The sequence below is a fragment of the Sander lucioperca genome, chromosome 21 (genome assembly GCF_008315115.2).
Source record: "Sander lucioperca isolate FBNREF2018 chromosome 21, SLUC_FBN_1.2, whole genome shotgun sequence".
Lineage (NCBI taxonomy): Eukaryota > Metazoa > Chordata > Actinopteri > Perciformes > Percidae > Sander > Sander lucioperca.
This window is the reverse complement of record NC_050193.1, coordinates 25,426,014-25,443,022: the sequence shown is the minus strand read 5'-3', so window position 1 is coordinate 25,443,022 and position 17,009 is coordinate 25,426,014. Positions and strand designations below refer to the sequence as shown.

Genomic DNA, 17,009 nt, shown 5'->3' with positions numbered 1-17,009 from the left:
GGTGAACTTTGGCAAAACATTTGCATTGCCGATTAATTTCAAACTGTCTTGACAGTGCTGAACTGTATGGGAACTGAAAAAAAAAATTGTATCCCATAAGCTGTGTTGAACCATCCAATTTCATATAACCCTGCTCTACCATGCTTAAAGTGCCCATATTATGAAAAAAATCACTTTTTCTGGGATTTGGGGTGTTATTTTGTGTCTCTGGTGCTTCCACACACATACAAACTTTGAAAAAAATCCATCCATGCTGTTTTGAGTGAGATACAGTTTCTGAATGTGTCCTGCCTTCAGTCTCTGGGTGAGCTGTTCAAAATCGGCACGGCTTGTGACGTCACAAGCCGAAACGAGCAGGCTAACCGCAACCATTAGCTCGTAGCGTTAGCATGCTAATGCTAGCATGCTAACGCTAGCATGCTACCTTGTTCTCAATAGCAAAGCACTGCTACAACACACACAAGTTCACCATAATCTACAAAAGAACTACTTCCATGTGCGCCCTCATTTAGAAGTCTCCCAGCTAATCCTGCCTTGTAACTGACCAAAGTTGTAGAAACAGCCTTTCTTTTACTGTCTATGGAGCTAGCTAGCTGACATGTTCTACATCTGAGCTACTGGGCATGTGCAGTGCAATCAAAGATAGTACAGAAGAAGAAGAAGAAAAGAGGTCTCACTCTGTAGCTAAAACAGAGACCAGCTGAAAAGAGGATCTGCAGCAGTGAGATAGAGCACTGCAGTACAACACAAATATGGTGTTTTTTGAAAATTAAACCATGTAAACCTACTCTGGTACAACCTTAAAATACAATTATGAACCTGAAAATGAGCATAATATGGCTGCTTTAAAACTACTATATATATATAGCAGTAGCAGCTAACGAAATCCCTAATGTTCACAAAAATTCATTAACTTGAAATTCGACACCATTGTTAGCTTTATAAGACCTTGGGGTAGATGATGAAACTGTAAATATAGCTACTCTAGTTATGCCAGCAGCTAGCAGCCAGCCAGCTCCGCGGAGCTCCACGGAGCCCCGAGTATTCCAGTAGTCCAGTACCCAGGGAAACGGTGACTTTCACTGGGTATGGAGGTTGCCGCTTTCTCGTTAGACTGTGTGGAGCTCCTAGCTAAAGTTCGACACGTCTTACCAAATTTGCAATTAGCCATTCATTTTCGTAAAACGGCCCATATTTGAGCTTTATATAGTTGATTTCTCGCTTAAAAAAGTCTCAGAAGTGAATTTAATAACGAAATAGCCCGACAAACAATGTATAACTTTGCAGTGTCTGAAATATGAGACTTGCTGTCTCGTCTCCAATGTGTTTCTATGGGATTTGCTCAAACCAATCAGTGCGCAGCTCATCTAAATATTCATGAGCATACCATATTTGGAAGAAAAGCTCTTGTTCTAAATAGAGCCATATTCACAGGGTAGTTAAGGGCCTAATAAAATAGCATTCGGGCCATTTTCAGCCCAACTAATGTTACATACCCTATTAGGAGACCTTAAAGAACAGTGTAAAATACCCTATATAATCACTCAGTCACCCCTTTAATGCAGTTTAAAGCTATTTCTCATAACACACGCAGGCATGTTTGAACGTCAACAGTAACGTTACCTGAAAACAGTGTGTAGTTCCTTTTTTAGCAAGTTTGCTTTATGTGTCATTGTGCATAAATATGAACTAGGGATGGGCGATACCACACTTTTAGGATTCGATACGATACCGACACTTTTTCTTGCATTTTCATCGATACCGATACCGTTAATTTCTTATTGGCAATTTTTGTCAGTAAAAATATTATTACATTTAAGACAAATCACAAGACAAATACAGACCATTTATACAAAATGTATTATGGTCAATACATAATAAAATTTTAATTAAAATAAATAACATAAATATGAATTAAATAAATTAAATATGAACAAAAACATACACATTTTCAGGCCCTTGGCTGTGTCGCTGTCGGCTGTGTTGCACGTTGATGCTCATTCGCTCATCTCCTGTCACGTGACATGGGCCAGCTTAATACGCCGCCAGGTACACGGGTGTCCGGGCACATAGTAATTTAAGTAAGTAATCTAAAACAGCTGAAAGTGATGCATACACCCCAATTATTATTTTTTAGTTTATATCGATATTTTTTTAAGGAAATCAATGCCAAATGAGTAGCGTGAGTATATCGATCTATCGATACCACAGGATCGATACGCCCATCCCTAATATGAACACTACCGTTGCTGTCAACGGGCTTATCTGCTAATGTTAGCTACCGACGATTACCTCGGAACAATCCAGCAAATAGACGGTACCCTAGAGTGCTGTTACCTGAAACATGATTTAACGTCACCGCTCATTTTACACACAGTTTAACAACAAACCTAAACTATTTTTTACTTTGAAAGGGTATCTTTGCTGAAGATGGTCGTTGGTGACATAAAATTGAAAAGTGAATATTAATATACAGAGTGAAGCACTTAACCATTCACCGAGACGTTGTATTGATAACTATGTTTTTTCCATCCTCTCCGTGTTAAATACAGTGAGGTTATATGGAGAAAATCCCAGCAGATACACTTGAGAATAAAGACATTTTCTCTTGTGTGTTTCCACAGATTCTGCTGACAGAACAAAAAAAAGAACAAGCGCTGCTTCCCTCTCCGTTTTCTCCTTATCCCTCTTTCTGGCTCTGTAATATCCTCCCTGTCCATTATTCATGAGCTCATTGCTGTCTCTGTCTGTCTCTGCTGAGGTTAATCATATTCTGATTATGTACCATCAAAGCACATGATACGTTTTAGAAATCCTGTAGGATGAAGGAGAAAACTGCAATCATGCTGTATAGATACGGTACATACTGCAGGTTTTCTAATGAACAAGCTCACAAAGATGCATACTCATTGCAACGTTTTGCCTTGAGGATGCCATGTATGTAGGAACTCCTGCCTTTCTTCCACTCATCTGGGAAGGTCCCCACCCCAGCTCATCTGCTCTGTTCTCTTCCCCTGTTTGTTTAGTTTGTCTGCATTTCTAATCCCAGACAGGCTATTCCCCACCTGTCCTCTACCTGCCACTGCAGAGTCTGTCTGCACATCTGCTTCACATTAGCTCCACAATGAACTGGATATTATTTGTCAGTTGTTTTCAGCCTTGTTCTTATCCTGGCCTGCCTTAGCCCTTTTGCCTTGTACCTGATCTCACTGCCTTCCGGTTGCTGACTACAAGCTACTTCTATCCCACTGATTTACACCTATTTCTCTAGTCTGCACATTAGTCCATAGCTTGTAATAAGCCAGTTTAGTGATGCATTGATGTTTTTTGTCTCCTCTGTCATCAGATGGGGAAGAGTAACCTTGATATCATCTCATCAGTTTGGAGTGTATATATGATCCCAGGATCCTATATTCCCCAGCTTAATATCCTCTTAATTCCACACATTAAGGAGACCTTTTCAAATGGTTTAAGTTCTCAGCAATGTTTTTCTCTAGGTTTAAATGTTCAATGTATAATGTGTTTCCTTGGGCCAATATGTTAAGATCACCCACCTACAGCTTATAGCCTCCTTATGTTATACTCTTTGAAACCTACGCCCTCAAATTTGTAGCCCAGACAGATCTCCACAGTGGCTGAACAGCTTTTTACCATTCAAACGGCATTTGAATCATCCATATCTCTTTGTTCTTTTGCAATTCGAACTGCGAAGCTAGCCCTAACCAAACTCTTACAAAGTTAGTTTACATCAAGAGACCTAGGATCCTGGAAACCTAGGAAGGACCTCCGTTGGTTGTTACCCTCACTGTCTTTTTCTGAATCAACCAGTCAGTGTTTCTAGATTGAATGAATATGTTCCTGCAGTAATTGCTCAAAACGTTACCACTGAACACAAAAAATCTACATGTTTTGTAAAAATAAGTATGGATATAAAGTCTACAGTCTCTGTGGAAGGTAATACACCAAGACAAGATGCATCACCATGGCAAGCCTCCATGGGGTGACAGTCACAGTAACATGAAAAACCCTGTACTGAATACATCTTCATAAAGGTTATGTTTGTTTTACACGTACAAAACTGACAAGCACATTACTGCTAGAGAGGTTAAGTCTATCTTCTAAACAGTCTGAATACATTTTCTGTCAATATTTTAACAGAGTAAATGCATCAATGCTGTATGATTATGTAACACAATACATAGATTTCATATCTTTGAAAGATTATCTTAAAAAAGCCCATATTTACCTTCTTACTTATTCCATGTTTCCTGACACAACCAAAAGAATCCCCACTGGGTGGAAAGTCACACTCTGACACCCCTGCCCTGTCCTCAACATTATTGTAAACCCATACTGTTTATTTTTAAAGAGCTGTTTATTGCAGCTTTGTTGTGTTGTTTTGGTTTTGCTGCATTTTTCTGCTGTTTTGTTAATGGATCATAGCATGATATTATGGAGTCTGTGGTTTACGTTATTGACTTGAGTTTCCAGTGGCAGGAAGAATGGAGATATTGAGTGGAGAGACAGGGGAAGTGATCGGTAGGGGCTCAATAATCTAGCAGTCTGTGCAGTACTTCAGCCGACTGTATCTTTAAGTCACTCGTAGATGGGTCAGCATATGAATCTAGATATAGAAAGAAAGTTATTGCACAGTATTTACTGCAAAAGAAATCTCTTCTCATGTCAATTAGTCCGTTATGGAGGCCTAATATGATTTTCTGAGAAGGCATACATCCTACAGATTGGGTTGTCGGTTATAGAGAAAGCCTCATCTCTATTATATCAGTGTTCCTCAGCAGCTTTCATCAGTTAGACTTGTGTGACACAGTGCTTTGGCTCTTTCATACAGGTTTGTGCCAAATATCCCACTCTCCTGCTCTCTTACACACCAGCACAGAGCTCACAGGGCCTGGTGAGACTCAGTGTGATTAATAGTACCAGCAGCGGCTGTTTATCTTGCTAGTATGGCTCTATAATGCCAGAAGACTTACACGCATACACACCTACACATTCAGATGAGGTAATTGCACTGCAAAATGGAAAAATGCAGCCTGGATTTACAGCATGAAGCCTACAAGGAGATGATATACAGCTATAAATACTGCACATGGGTCTCCGGATGCCTTTACATAACTTGTACACGCTCACAAAAACACAATTACCCTTTTCTTTTTTTGCTTTTTGTGAGAATAGCATCATCTGTATGGAAATGTTGATAATAACTTTTCTTTTTTTGCCTCCCAGGTTTCCTCCCCTCCTCACCTCACTGACCCATGAAAGAAGCCATGCCGGTCCTCACAGCAGGAGCGGGTGAGATGAGTTAGCACAGATGCTTCACGCATACTGTCCCATACTGCCTGAAGCTTACTGTGCTCCATCTGTTCACGTTAATATACATGCTGGTTTTTCTTATTCCTCTCCTCTGTAGGGCTACATGAAACGTTGGCCCTGCTGACCTCTCAGCTGCGGCCCGATGCCAATCACAAAGAGGACATGGTCTTCCTCAAAGATGTCTTCAGTGAGAGGAGCTTGGGATACCTCATGAAGGTGAGGAACTCTTATTACCAACTTAGTAACCTCATTATGTACATGTACATGTACATGTAATATGCAGCTATGTGCTGTTGAATTTATGTACACAAGTCGTCTTTGGCATTAGAAAAGGCAACAAGTGGACAGTTGCCCACCGATGTGATAGCAGGCAACTACGTATATGACAATCAAGGATACTTTAAGAAGAACAACCGTATATTCTAGTTTACAAATTAAAAACAAAATAATATTGCTGAATTCATCCACTGTGCAGACAAACTTAGTGTCCTACAGTAGTTAAGATAATTAGATTACCTCTACCAAGGAGGTACGTTTGAATCTCCTTTGTTTGTCTTTTTGTCACTTAGCGGGATATCTCAAAAACAGATAATTTCAGTGATATTGGTAGAAAGTTAGCTCAAGGGCCAAAGAACAGATAAGAAGAAGCTAGCTAGTAAACATGGATGTAAACAATGCAAGATTTGTTAGACCTCAAGGATTTTGGTGATAAACACTAAATGTAAACATGACTTTTGTTTGTTTACAAGAAAACTCCTAAAGGGTTTTTAACCTTCAGCTTTTTACCCAAAACTGTTCATTCCTTTCTGAAACCCTCCCCTCTAATAAACTACATGTGTTTGTATTACAGATTCATGAGAAGCTGAGACAGTATGAGAGACAGAGTCCAACACCCGTCCTCCACAGTGCCTCTTCTCTGGCTGAGGATGTAAGTTCAACACACACACACACACACACACACACACACACACACACACACACACACACACACACCCTAAATTACTTTTCCACTTGGGCACAGCAGTCAGCCACAATGAGTTAGCTCTGACAGAGAAGCAATGCAGGTATCAAAAGTGAATTTAAATGTTCTCAAAGTGCTGAATCATCAATGCTCATCTAATGAAACTCCATATCCTGCTGCTCTCTGACTCTCACCAGTTATCAGTGGGGGAAACTGCTGACCTTAGCTGCTCGCTACTTATCTTCCCCTGTGTGCATGTCAGCTGTGTATCTGTCTGCATTTATTCTACAGTAAACTGCAGCGTGCATTACCGGTATACACATACACATGCACGGGTTGATACCAGGTCAGCGATCATGTGTGTTTTGTGATTGGCAGGTGGCAGAAGAGCTGCAGAGCGGACCAATGAGTACTGAGGAGAAGGAGCTGCTGCACCTGCTGACGTCACCACATCTTAAGGTAAACTTAATTGTTTTTTTGGCCTTACAATAGTATGATCATGAGGAGATGTAACACTAGTGCACATTCATGCTACCATCTTTCCTGTCAGACATTTTATTTGCCATGAAATTCATCTCTGAAGCTGTTTACAGATTCTGGCAGGCATCAGGCTGCTCTCTGTGCCCCCCGGCAGCTCAACGTCAGCACTGTATTTTGAGCACTTCTGTTTTCTGTCTAATCAGGCCGTTCTCTTGGTGCATGACACCGTGGCACAGAAGAACTTTGATCCTGTGCTGCCGCCACTGCCGGATGACTTTGAGGACGAGCTGGAGGAAGAGTCGGTGAAGATTGTCAGGCTAGTGAAGAACAAGGAGCCTCTGGTGAGTTGTGAAGGAGGAGAGTGGAGAACATTAAGAGCCTGCAGTAGAACTGGATGAAAGAGGGAGAGATTATGGGACTGAGACCTTTTTTGATCTTTTCTATTAATAATCTTATATCATCTGTCTGTACTCCAGGGAGCCACCATAAGGCGGGATGAAGCCACTGGGGTGGTGATGGTGGCTCGGATCATGAGAGGAGGTGCAGCCGACCGAAGTGGTAAATTGTGCTGCTTCTTCTTTTGTCTTTTTTCTCTGGGCTTCTGAATGCTGTGTCACACCACTAGACTACATGCAGTACATGCAGTTCCCAACCTGGGGGGCTGGAACACAGACAAGGGCTTGTGAAATTAATCTAAAAGGTTGCATGATGTTTACCACGGTAGGAAATAAGGAACTTTTATTTTTTTGACTTTTTTAAAATCTTTTTTTTCCTTGTAAAATACTGTTTACATTTTACCTAGGGCTTTAAAGATTGGAAATTGGTTGAGCTGCTCACATTCAGGGATGTAGCCATCCATTTTAGAAATGATGAAGTAATGAGTCCCAATTCCCCCTTCAAGAATTTTATATATATATATATATATATATATATATATATATATATATGATAAAAATATATTTCAAGAGTTTATGAGTTTATTATCAGAAAGTGCTTGTGGATGCATTATTCAAGTATAAAAAAATAATCAGCATTCTTATGCATTCTACATTACCTCAGTTGAACTGTGGCATTTAATCATTTCAACTAGTGCAGAGGACATACGGAACAGGAGAAAACATAATTGGCCACATCAAAGTAATGGCGGAGAAAAGAATAGCAAATGTCTTCACTTTAAATTGTCCAGTATCAACCAAATTATCCTTGGATGAAAAAAGGACACTAGCGTGAGTGCATGTAAGTTGTCATTAGAGTATTGCACACATGTTCTCCATGTTGCCATTATTTCTACTAGAGGATATAAAATCCCTTTTGTTTAAATTGTCCTTACTCCTAGCTACGGCTCACAACTTATGGACATCATAGATATACATATATCACAAGTACATTGCTTTATATTAAGGGGTCGCAAGCAAAAAAGGTTGGGAACCACCACTGACCTATACAGGTGTGCTCATCTGTTTGCCCCGTTTCAAACCATTCCGCAAGTGCAAATCATTACCAATATTAATGGGAACTGCTGATGTTAAAGATAGCTTTTTGGGAAATTGTTGCTATTGCTGAAAAGTTAGAGAAATAAGGAAAGACTCAGGGATGACATGCAAAAAAAAGTTCCCAGCATGGAAGACAGCCAGGACATTGCAGTAATATAGCACAGCCCTCAGGAAGCTGAGCTACCAGGATGCCCTAGGAAGCTCCTGATTTTTACAGCATGTGTACAGCAGTGATGGCATTTGTTGTCTTGCAACCAGTGAAAATTAGCGACACTGTTTCACGAAGAATATGCATATATTGTATGTGTGAGATAAACAAAACCTGGTACTGTAATGACAGTGAGATCAAAGCCAGAGTGAGAGAGATGCAGCAGGAGGAGAGAAATGAGAGAGAGAGTGCGGTTGCTGCTAAAACCCAAAGCTCTCCACGAGTCCCCAGAGAATTAATCACACAATATAGACTCAGCAAAGATCCTTTCATTGGCGTTACCATGGCAATATCAGATGTGTGTGTGTGTGTGTGTGTGTGTGTTAAAAACATGCATGCTGGGAAAGTAAACCAATCAGTGTTTGCATCCATTAATCATTATATCTTATCGTTTTCTTGCTGTGTCAAGTAATGGAAAAAGCTCTCGAGACAGAAGCTGTAGAGAGATTTCAGAATTGGTCTCTTTGGAAATGCATACATTACCGTATACGTGTATGATTTAACAATAGTGTGTCTGCTACCATGTGCTTCTCTGTCCTGAGAGGAAAGCGTATTGATCTGACTTCTCTCAGCCTTTGATTTCATTGTTGTGGCTTCAGCTAAATAGATCACAGCTGATGATAGATGCGGCTCGTATCTGTGGATCTCACAACGAAACCGATATGACGATAAACCCCCAAAGGCCCAGTGAAGACTCTTTGATTGTCATTGATGTTTCTGCCCTGCTCAGTCTGTATCTTTATACCATGGCCTGTCCTCACAGGTTTGGTCCATGTCGGAGATGAACTCAGGGAGGTCAACGGAGTCTCTGTGATCCACAAGAGGCCTGATGAGATCAGTCAGCTGTTGGTAAGACAGAGAGACAGTTCTGTTGTAGATTTAAAGAAATGTTGGTATAGATGCAACATAGAAGTACTGTACAAAATGTACATTTGTGCCTAAGGTGTACACAGTATTATAAATTATATTTATCCTTTTTTATTCTTTTGGTCTACAACTTTATAATGGTGATTGCTTATACAACTTAGCCAATCATTTGCACTTTTAAGTAATTGTATATTTAAAATGAAAACAATTTTGTAACTGAATTAAAACAAACGTGCATTAAAACAATTAAAATCTGGACTTGATCATCATAAGGCAACCAAACAAATATATGGTCAAAATGAATGAGATATTCAGAAAATAATTTGTGTGTTTTTGCACCTTGTATAAATTTGCTATAATGCAGTATTTTAAACTGCATGACAGTAAATTAAATATGTTGTGGTTGCACATTTGCACAATACATAATTTCTTTAGGATAAGAGAGAGAAAATGCTCTGCCCATGTTTTGCTTGTTTAAGTACAGGGTTCCCTGTATGTGCCCCAGACTGATGCAGTGGTAAATATAGAAGTGAATCCTCCTCTAAAATGTTGTGTCCATCTCTTATTTATTTATAAACAGGGTGCACTGACAGTCCATTAAAAGTAAAATCCACCTCAGGGAGCCTTTTAAGTAAATTATACTCAGTGTTTGTCTTTAGCAGTCACACTCCCCTCTCCCCTACTTCCTCTGTCTCTTTGTTATCTAGTCCCAGTCCCAGGGCTCCATCACTCTAAAGATAATCCCTGCCATTAAGGAGGAGGACCGATTGAAGGACAGCAAGGTGAGATGAAGCCTGAGTGACTGAGCATGAAACTGCAGCTGAGAGGAAACCCTCTGTCTGTACATCTGCCAGTCCATCTGTACGTCTCAGGACCCACCCTGGAGGGAATTTCTTCCAATTTGGGTCAAACATCCACTTGGACTCGAGGAAGAACTGATTAGATTTTGGTGGTCAAAGGTTACCAAACGCGTTATTGGACATAACTCAAGAATTTCTACGCTATAATGACATCATTTTACACAAATGTGTAATAGAATAAAATGATGAAGTGATGATATTTCATACCCTAAAGGTCGATTTCAATGTGACATAAGTTTCTGGGAAATATTTTCTGGCCATTATTCAACACCATAACTCAGGAACAGAAAGGGGAGGCATTTGGTCGGATACTGAATTGGTGACACTAATCTTTAAACTGTGGTGCTTGTATAGAGCTTCTGTGCTGCCGGGTTGAAGATGTGCATGAAGCGTCCACGCTTTGCCAAAAAATACACTGAATACCTTTTTTATATAGGCATACAATGGTAATGCTAGTTTCTTCTGTGGTATTCCAGATTAATAATTAATTTAAAGACCTAAGACATTGATTAAAAATAGTTTATTTTAGATTAAGCTTTTTCCATGTTTATTTACAATATAAATATCTAAATGTGGTGCTTCTTGTTTCAGGTGTACATGAGAGCCTTGTTTGACTACATCCCATTGGAAGACAAAGCGACGCCTTGCCAAGAAGCGGGACTTCCCTTTAAGCGGGGAGACATCCTGCAGGTTGTGACCCAAGATGACCACACGTGGTGGCAGGCCAAGCGTGTGGGAGACAGCAACCTGCGGGCGGGCCTCATCCCATCCAAACAGTTCCAGGAGAGGTGAGATCACCAAAGAGGAGACAACATGTGGTGTAAACAGTGCGAGGACTGTACGGTTTACCCACACAGTGCTGATAGTTATTTTATCCAGCCATTTGTTATCTGTCAAATCCACATTCACGTGTTCCACTTTGAAGGGGCAACAATGATTAGATGGAGCATCAAAGCAGCTTGGGAAAAAAATTAATGGAAACACAGCCTTGAATAGGCGCATGCTTATACGGTTAGTGTCGTAATCCATCAGTAAGATGATCTCAGATGGCAGGGAGATCCCTGCCAAACACTGCAGTGTCTGTTGGATTAATAACTGCATCTTGACGGACACTTGAAAGACACAGGTTAGAGAGGGATCTGTGCTCTGAAAAGCCTACATGCTATGTTTTGTAAGTTAAATAAATGTTTAGGATGAAATAACACAATTCTGCTGATGCTGTGGGTTCCTGCTGCACTGTGAGCTAAAACAATGATGAATGAGAAAAATGTCACTAAGTCTAAATGCATTAGCATGACTGAACAAAAGTAGCATGAGTTCCACGAGCATCCACGTCATCACAGTGTTGTCGTGGATGGAGTGCTGAACCGGCCTACCGTGCACAGTGCCTCTGCTTGAAGTGACTGTTTATTGTTAGTTGTTAGAAAGTCAATCAAATGACTACAAAGAGACACAACCCAACCACAGAGAGATACAAAACTACCACAAAGAGACACAAAACAAATGCAAAGTGACACAAAATTACCACAAAGAGATATAAAAAGATTACAAATGAATGAAGACGACACCAAAGAGACAAGAAATGACCTAAAAAAGACCCCAAACTACCACAAAGAGATGCAAAATACCACAGAGACACAAATTGTTCACAAAGAGACACAACAAGAAGGCAGAGACCTAAAACAAACACAAAGAGATGTAAAACAACTACAAATAGATGGAGATGACACCAAAAAGACACAAAACGGCCACAAAGAGACATAAAAAGAAGACAAAGTGAACTAAAACGACAAGGAGACCGGGCCATTTGGAGTTGTTTTGTGTCTCTCTCTGTTTGGGTGTCTTACTCTTTTGGTAGGAGGGGTGGTGGGCCTTTCACATGTTTGTGCCCAGCGGCCCATTGTGTCATAATCTACATAAGTGTTATATGTTCCTCTCTCTTTCATTTTTAAATCTTTGGTTCCAACTCTCTGACATTCCCTCCTCACCTTTTGCATACCGTGTATTTCTGACCTGATGATTCTCTCCTGCCTCCATCCTCTCTGGCTCTTTGTTCTGCTGCACATTTCTCCAGGCGACTGGCCTACAGGATGAAAATGGGCACACTCCCGAATCCAAAATCCCCTAAAAAGCCTGTCTGTAAGTTTCTGCTTCCTAGGATTCCACTGCATCTTCAGCATTATTTCATAATTGCAGTTTACTACCTGCAGCATCTCTCACTATCAGCTCTCCTTTCTATACTAATGTACTCACTGTTATTATAGGACAATAACCTCTCCGCTGGATAAATGCAGCAATGTTTTCATTGACATTTATTGACCTTTTGTTCTGGTAATTGGCATTCTCCAAGGCATTAGCATTCATTGTCCATCCTTTCCGTGCCGCTATGTAGACATGTTTTTAAAAGGGATGAGCTAGAGATGGAGGGGCACAGAGACGGAGGGAGGGATCACAGATATGAATTAATCGCTTTCATGTTCGGTCCATCTGGCCAGCGAGCAGCTTAAGTAGATCCAGACAGTGTTACAAGCTGTGCCCACTGAGAAACAAAGCCTCAACAATACATTACACTTCTCCCTTTCTCACTTGATACTATATGGGCGGTGGCGTGTAAACCGCCAGGTGAGTGGGTAATGTGAGTGGTGGCTCTTCATGGCACGAAAGCTGTAGGTGATCCGATTAGGCCTAAGTCACGGGGAGACAACAAGAGCTTAGCAGTATGGCAGCTAGCCTTGCTACGCCACGCTGCAGCAAGCCTGTGGGGACTCTTCTGTCTCGGTCTCCCTCCACACTCATTCATCTCTCTGATTAAGTCCCCTAAATCCCAGCAGGGGCCCTTTAAATGTCTCCCCCCTCGCTTGTCTGTGACGTCATTGACGACGGCAATAAATCTCTTCAAATGTTAAATCCTCATTTAATAATTTTCCAAATCTCATTCTCTTATGCCATCTAACCAACATGACCTTTACCGACTCTAATGTTTTACACTCCGTTTTCTCCTTGTTGCAAACTACATCAGATGACCAAGGATGTGATAAAGGTGGGTACGTGTGCAGCAACAAACATGATTCATCTGGAACACAGACACATCCTCACACAAAACACACAACATAATTTTCATCAAGGCCTCAAAGAGCTTGTGTGTGTGTGTGTGTGTGTGTGTGTGTGTGTGTGTGTGTGTGTGTGTGTGTGTGTGTTCTACTGCTTCCAGCTTAATTCCTCCCCTCCTGCTGTTATTGCACCAGACTAGAATAGAGACTTTTTTTGCCGTGTGTGTGTTGTACCAGGTGATGTGCAGACAGAACAGCATCCCTGGAGACTTTAGCCCAACCAAGCAGAGGTTGTTAAAGATAACAATAGCTCCTCTTTTCTTTTGCATCATCCTCAGTCCCTTTTTATCTTTTGTTCTGTTTTCCCTCTTCATCTTTTACTCTGCTGCAGTTTCAGCTGCTGTTTTTAAATGTTGTATTTTTCTAAGTTTCTAAAAGATTAGTGCATATTGTTGTCATACATAAGATTTGATGAAAAGACGAAAAAATGTTTTGTAATTGTGGATTTGTAGGTTTCTGTATGTGAGACAGTTTGTACCTCAGCTGTGAATCTTTGGGGAGGCGTGGCTTGTTTATATATATATGTGTGTGTGTGTGTGTGGGTCACAGAGACTCTGCTCACAGCTGGCTCCTTTCCAGATAAAGGAGAGCCTCTCCTCTCCTCTCCTCTCCAGCCTTCGTTAATGGCTGTTGCCTCCAACAGCGTTCCTTCATTATCTCTTGGCTGCCTCTCCACTCTCGCCTCCTGCCGTCTGCCTGCCTGCTGCCTGTCTGCCCCGCCTGCCCTCTCCAGCGCCCCACGGCCCGCCCTCCTTTTTAACTCTTCCACCTCCCCCTACTCCTTAACTCTTCCAGGTCTCTTACCCTGTGCTTACCCCCCTCTTTCCCTGCTTGCCTCCCTACAGAGGACTGTGACTGTGAGGGCTATTTCAATGGACAGTACATAGGTGAGAGTGTGCACATCTTTCTCCACCTCCTTCTCCCTAATTGCTCTTTGCCTGCTGCAGCCTGGCTGTGCGCTGGTTTCCTGGGTGCTTCTGGGCTGGAGGTCAAAACTACTGCTTGTGTAGGGTTGACCTGTCTGGGGCCGGGGGTTGAGGGATAAGAGGAAGGGGCGAAGGTTTCGAAGGGTCAAGAGATGGTCAAAAACGATGCCAGATGAGGAAGATGGATAATGGTATCCGATTTATGTGGGCCCAAGGAAGATGTGTGCAGATGTAGAAGGGAAAAAAACAAGTGTTATTAACTGTGAAATGAAAGTAAAGTAGAAAAAATGTGAAAGAAGTATCATCTCACACTTCTGAAGGTGCCAGTAACAGATCTGCCTCTTCTGCATAATTAAGAGTTAAAAGTGTCACGTATCACAGTATAGAAGCAAAACAAACGTAGACTGTATTACATTAAAAACAAAGTGGTGATGGATTTTGTTAGTACAGGATTTGTGCTGGTTTTAAGTCTATATTTTATTTTTATTTATTTTTTTTTTGGGGGGGGGTTTCCCTTTTATTGTAGTGACAGTGGATAGATGTGAAAGGGGGAGAGAGATGGGGGATGACATGCAGCAAAGGGCTGCAGGTTGGATTCGAACCCGGGCCGCTGCAGGACTCAGCCAACATGGGGCGAACACTCTCACTGGGTGAGCCAGAGGCCGCCCCATAATTTTCTAAATATTTCTTAGGAAGTTTCCTGAAAAGAACTGTCTTTTGGTTCTACAGAGAGAGTGTTGAATTAGTACACTTAATTTGTATATTTGGAACAATAAATTTCAAATAATTGCTTAGCATAAAGAGTTTTTTAGTCAGTGCACAACATGAATATTATGACATGAATATTCACTTGGTTTGAAATGGAGCTATTTCCTTTTAAATTCCTAATTTAGCATCAAATGTTAGTTCTTTCCAAGAAGCTTTCTTGTAATTATTAGAAAAGTACATACCTTAAAACATTTCCAAATATGAATACAATAGCAGTACATGTTGGTACTTATTGCGTTTAAATGGGTGTCCAGGCATTTTATGTTGCAGTAACAGGATTTAAATTTAAATCAGAGTGGAGGGAATACATCAGTCCCTTTATCCTCAACCCCTCTCTAGCTTTCCACTGGCCTCACCTCCCTCACCCTTCTTCAGCCCAACCTGACCCCCATTTACTCCCCCACATCCAGTGAGCTGCTGGAATGATGAGCACAAGGAGGGATCTAAACAGAACCTTCTCCCTGTAACACAAAATACATTATTAAAACAGTTTGTGTGCTTCCTATCATGCACTCTGCTTGGAGCTGTAAAACCCTCCCCTTCCTCCCTCCGCCCGACCGACCCTCTCCACCTTGCAGTGTTTGGATCCTCCTAAACCTCCCTTCCCTCCTGCCCTGCATTTAACTGCCCATGCTGCTGTGCTGTGGCCAGTGCACTGCTTCCCTTCTTCCCCAAAACACCCTCCCCATAGTATCCCACCCCATGAGGGCCCTGCTGCGTTGGACGCATTGCACACTCAACCAGGCACGTTTGCTGCTCGTTCACCCTGTGTGGAGGTGTGAGGCTGGGTTGTGTGATGCTCTAACGCCAGTTATAGTCTCTCCTAAGTGTAAAGCAGTGGCGCCCTCCTGTGGCCAGGTGTTTTCCTGGGAATTTTATACAGGTACAGTGCCCGGTTCATTCCCTCAGGTACACACCACTGAAGGGGGATACAGACAGTCCTGGCCATGGGAGACCCTGGTTGGCAGTCACTCTCTGCTATTGATGTGGGGTTTCTCAGGGCCAGGCTGTCCTGTCTGTCCTGCCTCAGCACTGTAGCCTTGTTCAGAGCAGCATGCCTTGTTTGGACCATAATGTTTGAAAATGTCTATTTTGAGTCACTGAGATGTTTTGAACAGCTGAAAGAGTTTTGATCACTTTTTAAAAAAAAAAAAAAAATAAATAATAATTAATTTAACGAATGTTTGCCTAAAAAGTCTGCTTCACCCAATGTGTTTACTATCAGTTGCATGTAATCTAATTTTAAGTTGAAGCATGACGTCTAATTGGCTCCAAGTTCAGTATTTACACTTTGGATAAGAGTGAGCTATTTTTGTCCCTGTGCACTATTTACAGTTATTTAGTTTTTTTTTTAATGCATGATTATCAATGGGTTGGTCTTAGACTGTATTCATTCAAACATTGCTTTTGCATTTACTCACTGCATTTAGCTAATCACTGGTTTAACAATGCAAAATATGTTATCTGCATCATGGAAGTGAAGTAGTGTACTCATGTTATCTAATCTTGTTTAAATAATTGTATGGTTCATGACATCTGACAAAAGACCTTTTTTACTTTCTGCTCCTTCTTCCCTCCCATCTCTGGCCTCACTTCAGCTGGTTTACGGAGGAGTTTCCGGCTGAGTCGTAAGGACAGGCAAGGACCCTCCGGAGAGGGCTCTGATCCTGGAGACAGCGACTTCCTGACTTATGAAGAGGTGACCCGCTACCAGCAGAGGCCCAATGAGAGGCCCCGTCTGGTGGTTCTGATCGGTGAGACTGAGAGTCACAAATGTTCTCCTGTGATGATAGTGACACCTAGTGGATAAAAGCATGTGCTACAACATCCTGATGAGCCATTTCTTGCAGCTTTTTCAACATGATGATGCATGTGAAGTTAATTGTTTTAATTTATTTTATCTCCTTTTAAACACACAATCTTGCAAAGGATCTCTCGGAGCACGCATCAATGAACTCAAACAGCGGGTGATTGCTGAGAACACACATCGTTTTGCAGTGGCAGT

The 17,009-nt window shown here is 41.4% G+C and overlaps 1 protein-coding gene across 9 annotated transcripts in view; it reads left to right on the top strand.

The window, feature by feature from the left end:
- The window catches only part of mpp3a (membrane protein, palmitoylated 3a (MAGUK p55 subfamily member 3)), a 35,230-nt gene that overhangs the window by 13,127 nt on the left and 5,094 nt on the right, over positions 1-17,009 (top strand). For 6 of the 9 annotated variants that reach the window (XM_035996847.1, XM_035996846.1, XM_035996848.1 and 3 more), the window contains 15 exons: positions 5,245-5,310; positions 5,429-5,547; positions 6,182-6,259; positions 6,671-6,751; positions 6,976-7,113; positions 7,249-7,330; positions 9,237-9,322; positions 10,048-10,122; positions 10,792-10,988; positions 12,275-12,339; positions 13,220-13,240; positions 14,156-14,197; positions 15,822-15,887; positions 16,603-16,758; positions 16,934-17,009. The exon at positions 16,934-17,009 is cut by the window's right edge and continues 5 nt beyond it. In XM_035996847.1, coding sequence (XP_035852740.1) covers positions 5,274-5,310; positions 5,429-5,547; positions 6,182-6,259; positions 6,671-6,751; positions 6,976-7,113; positions 7,249-7,330; positions 9,237-9,322; positions 10,048-10,122; positions 10,792-10,988; positions 12,275-12,339; positions 13,220-13,240; positions 14,156-14,197; positions 15,822-15,887; positions 16,603-16,758; positions 16,934-17,009 — 1,319 coding nt within the window. In that variant the 5' untranslated portion in view covers positions 5,245-5,273. The remainder of the gene's footprint in view (positions 1-5,244; positions 5,311-5,428; positions 5,548-6,181; positions 6,260-6,670; positions 6,752-6,975; positions 7,114-7,248; positions 7,331-9,236; positions 9,323-10,047; positions 10,123-10,791; positions 10,989-12,274; positions 12,340-13,219; positions 13,241-14,155; positions 14,198-15,821; positions 15,888-16,602; positions 16,759-16,933) is intronic. The other 3 variants (XM_031318957.2, XM_031318958.2, XM_031318959.2) reach the window with 3 other exon arrangements.